Source organism: Macrotis lagotis, chromosome 1, assembly GCF_037893015.1.
Source record: "Macrotis lagotis isolate mMagLag1 chromosome 1, bilby.v1.9.chrom.fasta, whole genome shotgun sequence".
Classification (NCBI taxonomy): Eukaryota; Metazoa; Chordata; class Mammalia; order Peramelemorphia; family Peramelidae; genus Macrotis; species Macrotis lagotis.
The window spans coordinates 94,353,451-94,365,790 of NC_133658.1; the positions used below are offsets into that span (position 1 = coordinate 94,353,451).

The 12,340-nt window shown below is 35.6% G+C and overlaps 1 protein-coding gene across 4 annotated transcripts in view; it reads left to right on the top strand.

Annotated features, from left to right (window-relative positions):
- PLEKHH2 (pleckstrin homology, MyTH4 and FERM domain containing H2) overlaps positions 1–12,340 on the top strand; it is a 124,002-nt gene that overhangs the window by 32,903 nt on the left and 78,759 nt on the right. For 3 of the 4 annotated variants that reach the window (XM_074204804.1, XM_074204828.1, XM_074204812.1), the window contains exons 3-4: positions 1,897–1,959; positions 12,157–12,306. In XM_074204804.1, coding sequence (XP_074060905.1) covers positions 1,897–1,959; positions 12,157–12,306 — 213 coding nt within the window. Of the gene's footprint in view, positions 1–1,896; positions 1,960–12,156; positions 12,307–12,340 lie in introns of those variants that run through there. The other variant, XM_074204820.1, reaches the window with a different exon arrangement.

The following is a 12,340-nucleotide window of genomic DNA, read 5'->3' on the forward strand; positions in this document are numbered from 1 at the left end:
CTTAGCCCTGAAGTTGAAGAGAGATTAGTTGAAACTTTCTGAGGGCAGAACTCTGAGAACACTATCTCACCTGGCAAGTTGGATAGCAGCCAAGAGAATGAGTTTTATTCTTTAGCCCAAACAAGTCAATCTGAAGCCTGGACCGAAAGAAGAAGAACTTGTTATCCCACAAACCTAGGAAACAGAAAGAAAGAGTCCTGAGGATGTGGAAGTAGAGTACACATCAAGAAGAGAAATGAGGGGCAGCTAAGTGGTGCAGTGGATAGAGCACTGACCCTGAAGTTAGGAGGACCTGAGTTCAAAAATGACCTCAGACACTTAATAATTACCCAGTTGTGTGATCTTGGGCAAATTACTTAATCCTATTGCCTGGCAAAAACTAAATAAAAAATATCCTGGTGGCCCTAGAAGGAAAGGACAATAACACCAAAATAGTCAAACAGTTTAATGCTTTAATCCTGAACTGAGTAATGTGAAAAGAGCCTCTATAAATTACCCCTGTTCACCTTAATTTGTATATTCAGTTCTTCTCATAATGTAGTAAATACTTGTTAGGAACTAAGCTAAATTGCAGTGGAAAAGATGGGGAAAGGTCTCCTTTCAGAGAAAGAAAAGTGGTTAAAAGCTTTAAATGCCAGAGAAGAAATTCCTCTCCCTAGAATCCTCTGGTGATGGTTTCAATAGAAGTTAACCAATGTAAATGTATGTACTACCTCCTTTGGCCCAAAATGGACACTTGTGTTGGTGTCCCAAGAGGATGGTTAATTACTGTCACTTCCACATGCATTTGAGAAAAGTTCCCAGAGCTGAATCTAAGAAATAAAACTTAAGAATCTATTCTTCCATCTGCTACTGGATAGAATGTATTGGAAGAAAGGCTCTTCTGATAGCTTAGAGGGAACAGATTTTACTTTTACCTTTCTTTGCATTGCCTGAGAGGTGGCAGCACCTCAGGAGCACAGAAGAATAGTGGCAGGGAGCAGCTGGCTGAGGAGCTGCCCTTCCCTGCAGAAGACTAGAGCTTGAGAAGAGGAGTAACTCTGTCTATGCATAACTATTGTGTAGACTGTTCCCGAATGGGACAATAGACATCAAGACCCACAGTCCAGAGCTGTGAGTTACATTGCAGATGTTCATTCCTTTCTTATGGTCCTCTATATTGTGGTTTTGTAATTTTATTCCCATTTTTCTTCATGGTCACTGTGAGCATTGGTGGGAGAATTATGTCCTAGATTTATTGCTAGAATATTTATATTTTAATTATTATTATTGCATTGCCCTCTTTTTATTAAATGATTATGATAAAGAGTTAATAGTGTCATCTTAGCTGATTTGTTAAATGAGAAACACACTAATGGGGGCTCAGGAGCTAAGCAGTAGAAGTATGCTCCCCACTCTTCAGTGTGAAAAGTCTTGGGAATCTTGGGAAAGATCCAAGTTCAGGTTGTACTTCTGACATTAATTATGTGACCACAAGTAAATCATTTAACTTCTCTGAGCCTCAGTTTCCTCATTTATAGAATAGGAATAATTATGTTATAAATAGGAATAATAATAATAATAACTCCATAGGATTGTTGTTAGAATTGTATGAAAAAATATATTTAAAGGTTTGTGAGCCTTAAAAATGTCAACTGTTATTATCGCTAACTGGTCATTTAAAAATTTTGTTTATAAAACACTAATAATTTAATAATAATAATAATTTAATCTAAATTTTTAGAAACCAGAAATAATCTTAAATAAGTTTATTTTAGACCTTTTAACATATGACAAATCACATTATATAATTTTAAGTCAATTTGTGACATAATTTGAACTTAAGGGTTTTTTTTAGTCCATTTCAAGAAGATGATTGGGAATTTAATGTTTGATTTCTTCTCTGTTGTCTTATAGATGCAGCAATTGGAGAGACAAGTTATTGATTCAGACCGTCAAGCAGAGAGAGCTTTTCAACAGGTACAATTTTAATTACTACTACAATTAATAATTAAAATATAAAAAATAATTCCTACCAAATCATGATGTTGAATATCATCCATCCTTTATACCCTGTGTAGCTCTACTGTGTAAAATTTTGATTCTATGATATAACATAATAAATTTAGAAAGACTGAAGGGATTTAAAAACTTTTTATTCTAGAGGCAGCTAGGTGGCACAGTTGATAGTGTACAGGCTCTAGAGTCAGGAAGACCCGAGTTCAAATTTGGTCTCAGACACTTAATAATTACTTAACTGTGTGACCTTGGGCAAGTCACTTAACCCCATTGCCTTGCAGAAACAAAAAAAAATTATTCTAAACTTAAACACCGAAAAAAATGAGTGTGTGTGTGTGTGTGTGTGTGTGTGTGTGTGTGTGTGTAACAGAAAAAGAGGATTCTATGGAAAACCAGAAGTTTCTCATATATATATATATATATATATATATATAATATATATATATATATCGCTTTTCTTTTAAAGCATATAATAATTTCAATTTTTAGAAGCTGTTCTGCTTACTTGTGTTTCTTTCTAGCCTTGTTTTCTTCTCTACATAAAAAATACTGTCCTTCCTTCCTTCCTCCCTCCCTTGTTCCTTCTCTTGTTTTCCCTACTCCCTCCCTTCTTTCCTCCCTCTCTCCCTCCCTCCCCCCTCCCCCAACCCCTACCATCACCATTCCATCCCACCCTTTTTTTGGAAAAAAAGGGAAAAAAATCAAACCCTTATAACAAATATGCATAGTCAAGCAAAACAAATTTCTACATTGATTGCATCTGAAAATGTATGGCTTATTCAGCATCTTGAGTCTATCACTTCTGTGAAGAAGGGACCATATTTCATTATTGGTTCTTTGGAATTGTGGTTTGTCACTGCATTGTTTTGAGTTCCTACACCTTTCAAAGTTACTTTCTTTATAATGTTGTTCTTGTATAAATTATTTTGATGCTCTGTATCAGTTCATACAAGTTTCCCCAGATTTCTTTAAAACAATCCATTTCGTCATTTATTATAGCCTAATACATTCTATACCATAATTTGTTTAGCCAATCTCTCCTTGATAGGCATTGCTTTAGTTTTCAATTATTTATACAAAAAGAACATATATATATATAGATAGATAGATAGATAGATAGATAGATAGATAGATAGATAGATGGGTTGTTTTCAGGGGAGATTTAAAAAAATACCAAACCAGTAAATAGGAACTTTTTTGGTGGTTCTGATACTTCTTTGATACTTTGTCCCAGAAAGATAAAATGTAAACTTAACTAAAGAGTATAGTAATCAGATGAAACTTAAAATTTATCTTACATATATTTTTATTAGTAAGACATTAAAGTGGAAGTAGGGAATTGAGCTGGCAGCCTAGATTTGGTTGTATATTTTAATTTCACGGAAGTCATAGAATATGAACCTTAGAAGAGATGATATCTCTCATTTATGCCTTTGGTTATAAAAAAAATAGCACGGCTTTAATAGTCTTAGCATCATTGACTTTAAAGTCAGAAGGGACCTTCATGATCAAACTATCCCTGTTTGTAATATGCTGTATGTAACTGTAATATGTTAGGGAAACTGAAGTCCATGATAGAATTTGCTCAAGGTCACACAGCTCACTAATTTTCTACTGGCAGAGAGCTTAAAACTCCACTGAATTTTTCTGCTATTAGTTTCTTTGGCAGAAATATCTTTACAAGATAGGAATGTTACTCCATGAAACTTTTCATATTCATGATTCAGTACATGTTATCTCTCCATTTCTCTCTAGGTCTTCTTTCTCTTCGTCTGTATGTCTTTGTGTGTGTGTTTCCCTCCCTATTATTGTTTCTATTTCTGTTTCTTTGTATCTTCCTTTTATTTTTTTGCGTATTGAGGATCTGTCTTGTGAGCATCTTGCCTTTACTAGTATCATTTGGGTTAAGTCAGTAAACAAATGTGTTGATTTGATTTGTGTCAACTTCTGAATCTCTCTCTTTTTCTCTTTTAAGGCTATAACTAGTGATTTTGATGCCTAGGCAATCACAACTAAACATTTCCCAAATCAACTGTGTGTTTTGTGAAAATAGTACAATGAGTAATAGAGACAGATTCAATGGAGTAATAGGAAACATTCTTTGATATCAATTCCCTGTGGGGGATGAGATCTAATACACCAAGACTCTGAGGGGAGAGAATCAAGGTCAGTTCCCTATGGTGGGAAAACAGAAACCTAAGATATTTGGGTAATTTGGGTTTCACCATTTTAGGAGCTGGGGCATTCATGTTGCTTCAGGATGAAGTCTACCACCTGGTGACTTAATTTAGTTATTCTTACTAAGTAAGCCCTAGGTTTATTCCTTCACTGATGAAAGAGTGAAAATCAAGATGTAAATGTAACAAAAATTGTAAATGGCACAATCTTTTAAAATAAGCATTTTGTTTTTGCGTCATAAAATAACAGATAACGCAATTGACCTCACAGCACAGATATAAAGACACCTCCCCCACACCTTTGACAAAAGCACCCAGGAGTGTGAAGTGGAACACTGTTTATAATGTAGATATTTTCAATGTATTGACTAGTTGTGAAAAATTTTTTTTCGTGTCTCTTTTTTTATGTGTTTATAAGTTAAGGAACTTTGGGAGGCAGGGAAGGGGTGGGGAAGGGGAGTGATACAATGGGAGCTTTCAACAAAAATCTATTAAACATTTTTTGCTTTTATACATTTAGTTGTCCCAGGGAAAAACTATCCTAATTATGATTCTATTTTTGCTTCTGATTTTTCTGTCTTTATCTCTTATTCTCTCCTATTCCTTCTATGCTTCTTAATTTATTTTCCCATTTCCCTCTTTCCTTTTACTATCCACACTAAAAATCAAAAGATTTTTTAAAAAACCATGTTAAGGAGCAGCTAGGTCACATAGTGGATAGAGTACTGGCCCTGGAATCAGGAGGACCTGAATTAAAAACTGGCCTCAGACATTTAATAATTACTTAGCTATGTGACTTTAGGCAAGTCACTTAACCCCATTGCCTTGTTTAAAAAAAACATGTTAATATACAGATGTTTGGTTCTGTTTTGAATTTAAAATGTAACTCACAATTGCTTCTTTCACTTATACAGAAGATTAAATCAAATATATTTTTTTGCTTACCTACATCAATTCTTTCCCATTCTCCAGTAGATTTTACTAAAAGACATCCCTAATTTGACACTAAGGGAAGCTGACTCCAATAAATCAAATCTGTCTGCCATTTCTTCCCTTGAAAAGTTTACTCAGAACTTCTTAGCTTAAGCTAAGTTTTTGTGTGTCAAAATGTAGAGTTTTTCTCTGCAATTCAACCTCAAATTCTTCGTGCTTCATCTCTGATCAACACGTCACCATGACTGGTGGTTTTAGACGCACAACTCTAATGAAAACTTTTTAAAAAAGATATGAAGGATTGAAAAACTTCTTTCCCTAACTAGTCAAAATCCACAGTTCTCTTTAAACATTTGAATAAGCAAAGTTTCTATTTTTTTTTTATTTTCTAGTAGGGATTCTTTTCCTTTATTGCCCTAAATGGAATTTTAAAGCTAACAGGAAATGAGAACAAAGAATGAATACATTCTCAAGTATGAGCTGTATCAGGTTATTGGCCTTTGCAGGCCTGAATAAATGTTAATGATTTATAGTGACTGAACGTTTTGCTGTATCCTTAACAGTGCCCATGGGACTGTAGCCTATCTGTTACTCAAATTCATCTTCTCCTTTCTTAGTGAACCACATCTGAAATTTTAACAACTTTATTTATATGAACAATGGAGGAATGTTTCAAGGCTTAAAACAGTGGACAGCTAAAACTGGTTCGGCTCCATTCTGGCCTTCTCTCCAAACACTCTGTTAAGGTTTCATAGGTGCAGAAGATCTTATGTTTCACCAATGAAATTTTAATGATTTAAGTTCAATAAACATTAAGTTCTGTACATAAATCTCTGCCCTGAAAGCTAAGGGAACTCCAGAAATGCATAAGAAATACCTAAAAGAATTTGCAATTAAGATACCAACACAAATAAGAATAATAACAATAGTAATTACAAGCGGTCAACCAATAATCATTTATTAAGCACCTACTGTATGTTAGATAGCGATACAAAGAAAGGCAATAACTAGTGCTTACTCTCTAGGAGCTTATGTTCCAGTGGATATACAAATCAAAGTCCTTGAGAGTGCCAAAGAATCCCCTGGAAGGATCAGGAAAGGCTTCCTAGAGGTGGTGGCCTTCATGGATTGGAAGAATTTCAGCCAAAGCCAAACATTCCAGGGATAGAGAACCATATGAGCAAAGTGAAGGTTATGTTCAGGAAAACAGAGATCAGTCATTATCACCATGGAAGACTATACAGAGGATGTAACGAGAAATTTGGCCTAGGGTAGCTAAGTCAGGGATCACATACCCTTTGGCTGATTGGATAACAGGCACCAAATGGGTGATGATTTTTCATTGTCATTAATTTAGGTCTACTCACATCCCAGGAGTCCTTCTTGCTTGGGGTTCCTTCTTTTTTGTCAGTCACCTAGAGCTTTTCCAGGGCTACTTCCTCCTCTCCCTTCTTTTTTTTTGTTTTTTGTTTTTGTTTTTGTTTTTGCAAGGCAATGGGGTTAAGTGGCTTGCCCAAGGCCACACAGCTAGGTAATTATTAAGTGTCTGAGGTCAGATTTGAACTCAGGTACTCCTTACTCCGGTGCTGGTGCTCTATCCACTGTGCCATCTAGCTTCCCCTCTTGATACACATTCTTGATAAGACTATAGGAATCCTATTACCCAGAATACCAGATTACTTTAGCATATTCTGCAATCTCCCATTTTATAGTATTTTAAATAATCCTTGATTCCTTTATTCCCTAAGAAGTATCCTGGCCTCCTTGCATAAATTCCATAATAATTTGCCAAAAAAATAGTGATTGGAATGGATAATGAACTTTCAGCAAATCTTAAATAAACAAACAAACAAACAAACAAATAAATAAATAAATAAATAAATAGAAAGTAATCTAGAATTAAAAACTTATTAAATGTATTTTTCATATTGGAATAATCATAAATTTTTATTCATGTGTTTGAACTTGGCATATAGGGAGTGCTTTAATCACCATTTGCTCAAAAATACATCGAATTTTTGATATTGCTTGTTAATCCATAGTAGGGTTATGGGTAATTAAAAAGTGGGCAAGCTACTGTTTCCTTCAGCTGCAGAGGGTAAAAAGATCTAGGATCTTGGTGGACCTCCAAGTTTAGTTTAGAAAATTCTAGGACTACTATAGGTTAAGGGGGTGACAACAAGATGTTCCAGTGTCGGCTTAGCAGTGAAAGGCTATATTGAGAGTTCATTACCTGGCAGGTTAGGTAGGCCCTTAAATATTGTTAGTCAATTGATTGAAAGAATAGTCACAGCAGTTACATCAGCTAGCGATCGAAGAATAGAACCAATAGGAGGTAAAGGGCTTGTACTCCCTGTCCGGTGGCTATTTCATTGCAGATGATTGGAAATTGATTTAGCATCCAGTTTTGATTTGTCTGTGATTTTACTTTATACAAACTCTGAATCATTGAGATAACTATGCAGTTCAGGCCATGGAAAAATAAATGGAACTGAGCTGTCTGCTTGCTGAAACTCTGATAGCATATCCAAAAATGACCCCTGGTTTCTCAGAGTGCCCTGGCATCCAGACATTTTGGAACTACAAGTGGTATGGAATATTGTGAGAGGCAGGCCTAGTGAATTCATGGCCTCTTTCATACTCTTCTTCATGAGAGAGTGAGAGTCATTCTTGTCAGGGGATTTCTTTGCTCCAGGCAGTGGTATGAAAGATTGTTTATGTCTCCAAAGACTTTGGTCTAGTCTGAAAAATATGCACAAAGAAGACTTCATTTGTAGCCTTATCTGAAACAAAAGCCTCATACTTAACCAGCTTATCAAGAGTTGATCAGTTTAGGAATTCCCAAATTATTTTTGTCCCTAGCATTAAAAAAAACCCATGACCTCTGAATGACAGTTTATGCATCTATAGCGGTTATTCCTGAAGTCAGGTCTTACAATGCCACAAACTGGATTTGGCATGGCTCTGGAAGATGTTGGGTCAAGCATCAGGTATGACTTCCCTCTGCATTCATTTACTTTAGGTTTTTCTGTTGCTATTTATCCTTTTTTTTCTTTTACAAGGCAATGGGGTTAAGTGACTTGCCCAAGTTCATACAGCTAGGTAATCATTCAGTGTCTGAGGTCAGATTTGAACTCAGGTCCTCCTGACTCCAGGGCCAGTGCACCACCTACCTTCCCCTTCAGTTTATCCTCAAGGCTTTGAGCAAGCTCCTCTTGCTTCATCTCCACAACTGGAGAGTGCCCTGGATGCAAGTGGCTACATCATATTAGACATAACTTTGTTTCTGATAGGACTAAGAGAGTACTGTGGTGCATCTCCCATTGTCTTAAGTACATCGTCAGAAACAGACAACTAAAAATAGTGTTTTTAATGTTGCTGAGCTCACAATTTGGGCAGTGTGATGTAGTGTAGCAAGCTTTGAATCTGGACTTAAAAGACCTGGTTTCAGATCATAGTTCTAACATTTACTTTATAACATTTGGCAAATCACTTTATCTCTCTAAAACTGGGTACAGTGATGGATTTGGACAAAATGATATTCAAGGTAACTCATAGGTTCAAACTCAGGATAAACAGTTGAAATCTTAAGGATATTGCTATTAATGTGTTTTTTTCTCTTAGTTTTCTTTTCCTTCCTTCTTGGCTTCTGAGATGAATTCGCATTTACAGAAAACCCATGGATGAAAGGTGGCATTCATGCTGTAAAGCTAAAATAACCTGAGTCCCCTGTCTCATGTAAGCTTCAGGAAGCCAATTGCCAAAGATTTTGGAGTCTTGAGTAGGGATTCATTCAGTTTATTTTCCAGAAGTAGTATTTTTTTTTGCTTTATTTGAGATTCTTTGCTTTTACTCCCTACTATGCCTCTTCTTTCCCTAGGGCATGTTCTATTCTGTCCCCTCTCTATTTAAGTCCCCTAAATTTCAAAACTCATAATTCCATATCACTTTGTGGATAAACATCTAAGAGGAACTTTACTCTTGGTGTTTTAGTTTCTCACTCAACAACATTTGGAAGCTTTCCCTTTTCCCCCTTCCACTTCCTAACCCTTTGCTTTTTCCCATTATTTGCTGGAGGAAGATGACATTTTTGTATGAGAAATGCTGAGAAGGAAGAAGTAGTGTAGTAAACTAGGAAACAATCTTTACAACTAGTATTTCTGATAAAGGACTCTTTTCTAAAATATACAAAGAACTGAGTCAAATTTAAAAAAAAAAAGGTATTCCCCAATTGACAAATGGTCAAAGGATATGCAAAAGCACTTTACAGATGAGATCAAAGTGATCCATGCAAATTAAAGCATCTCTGAGATAACATCTCACACCTCTCAGACTGGCCAATTTGACCAGAAAGGACAATGATCATTGTTGGAAGGGTTGTAGGAAATCTGGGACACTATTATATTGTTGGTAGAGCTGTGAACTCATCCAACCTTTCTGGAGAGCAATTTGGAACAACGCCCAAAGGGCAATAAAAATGTGCATACCCTTTGATCCAGCAATACCACTACTGGGTCTATACACTGAAGAGATGATGAAAAAGGGTACAAACATCACCTGAACAAAAATATTCATAGCATCCCTGTTTGTGGTAGAAAACAATTGGAAATCAAGTAAATGTCCTTCAATTGGGGAATGGCTTAGCAAACTGGGTATATATTTGTCATGGAACACTATTATTCTATTAGAAACCAGAAGAGACAGGAATTCAGGGAAGCCAGGATGGATTTACATGAACTGATGCTGAGTGAGATGAGCAGAACCAGAAAAACACTGTACACCTAACAGCACCATGGGGCTGATGCTCAACCTTGATGGACTTGCTCATTCCATCAGTGCAACAATCAGGGACAATTTGGGGCTCTCTGCAATGGAGAATACCATCTGTATCCAGAGAACAACTGTGGAGTTTGAACAAAGACCAAGGACTAATACCTTTAATTTAGAAAAGAAAACTTAATATTTTATTGTCTGATTTTTGCTCTCTCTTATACTTTGTTTCTTCCTTAAGGATACGATTTCTCTCTCATCACATTCAACTTGGATCAATGTATACCATGGAAACAATGTAAAGACTAGCAGATTGCCTTCTGTGGCGGGCTGGGGGAGAGAAGTAAGATTAGGGGAAAATTGTAAAACTCAAAATAAAAAAAAATCTTTAAAAAAAAGAAATGATAAGAAGGAAGCTAAAAAGCAAAAGGATAGAAATATTAACATTTTTTTTAAATTACTTGCAGGGCGGCTAGGAGTACCTGGATTCAAATCTGGTCTCAGACACTTAATAATTACCTAGCTGTGTGGCCTTGGGCAAGCCACTTAACCCCATTGCCTTGCAAAAAAAATAAAATAAAATAAAATTACTTGCAGAATACTTACCCCATAATAGTAAGGGCTAAATAAATGCCATGGAATTCATTTAATGTCTTGTCTGCATGAATCTGAGCCAATTACCTAATTGTCAGCCCTTTAGGTAGCTCCCAAAGACTAAGTCATTGATAGGAGTTTTCTCATTAGGAATCATATGCTCCCATGAAAATCACAGGTTAGGAGAAGAAGGGAGGACATATACACATGACCACACAATGTGGGCAGGCACAAGTCACAAGCAAATAGATACATGACACTTCCAGCTATTTAATATCACTAGATAGGACACGGGGGGTAGGGGGAATCCAGATGGAATCCACACTCTTTATTGATAACTTCCCTAAAATCAAAATTCTACTTTTTTGTTTTTGTTTTTGCAAGGCAGTGAGGTTAAATGACTTACCTAAGGTCACACAACTGAGTAAGTATTTTTAAAATTTATTTAAGGCAATAGTATTAAGAGTGCTTGCCTAAGGTCACAAAGCTAGGCAATTATTATTATTAAGTGTCTGAGTCTGGATTTGAACTCAGATCCTCCTGACTCCAAGGGCAGCACTCTATCCACTGCACCACCTAGTTGCCCCCTAGAAAACTCTACTTTGACATTGGCATTCATCTTCTTTTTTCCCTTCTCTTGTTTCTTTCATGTTTGACTTTTTAGCTTTTTTTTCTTTTTTCTCTCCATTTTCATTTATAAATGTCTTTCCTGTTGAACATATCTAGTCCCTTATTTTGTTGATTCACGCAGTTTCAATCTTGTCTTTTCCCTGAATTATTCATTTTTTCATATTTTTCTTTTTCTATTTTTAGTAAATAAATTAGGACAATACATCATTTTTTGTGTTTTAGAAGGATGAGGGGGAAAAGTTATGTGTATTTTCAATACCACAATAAAATCATGCGAATTTTCTACAACAGTAATCTACTAGGAATGTTTAAGATAGCAAGATAAACTCTATTGCAAAAATAATCTCATTTTGTGAAGTTTTTAGTATGACATTTAAGTATCTAGAAGCTCACCAAGTTGTTTTTTCTTTATGACTCTCTTTATATATGACTAGAAAAGAACATGAGAGGTAGAGAGATCCTAAGTACTTTATTGAAGTCCTTTAAAATACAAAAACATCTAAAGGAAGGAAGGTCCTCCAGTGCATTGAATGCATCTTCTATAGAAAATTTAATGAAAGCATATTTTATAATTTTTGGAGTTTCTGATTGTCTAATAGATAAGAAAGTGGGGGGGTTGAGTTCTGTATACATGCAGAGGTCATGTATCTCTGAAGGACTTTTTAGGAACCATTAATCAATTTGGTATAGTGGCTAGAGTATGGGACTTGATATCAGAAAGACCTGAATTCAGATCCTAATGCAGACAGTCATTTAGCTATGCAATCCTGGACAAGTTATTTACTCTCTGTGCCTCAGTTTCTTTCATCTGTAAAATGAGGATAATATATATAATAAGAGTACCTGTCTCATAGGGATCTTTTGAGGGTCTTATGAATTTGCTTTGGAAACTTCAAAGTACTATAGAAATGCTAGTTTGTTACTATTACTATTGTTATTAAGCATTTCCAATGTCAGAACAAGATTAAAAGTGCAATACAATAGTGACTTTTGTTGTAAGTATTTATATGGATGTTCATTCCAAATAAAATCTTTCATGTTTCACCTTAATTAGGTGCAGGCCATGGAGGAGAAATTAAAAGCAGCTAATATTCAAACAAGTGAAGCTGAGACCAGATTATATAAAAAGTGTCAAGATCTGGAGACTCTACTCCAGGAAAAGGATGACATCATACAGAACTTGGAACTCCAACTTGAAGAACAGGTTAGTGATCAAAATTCTACTAAGTGCCAATATG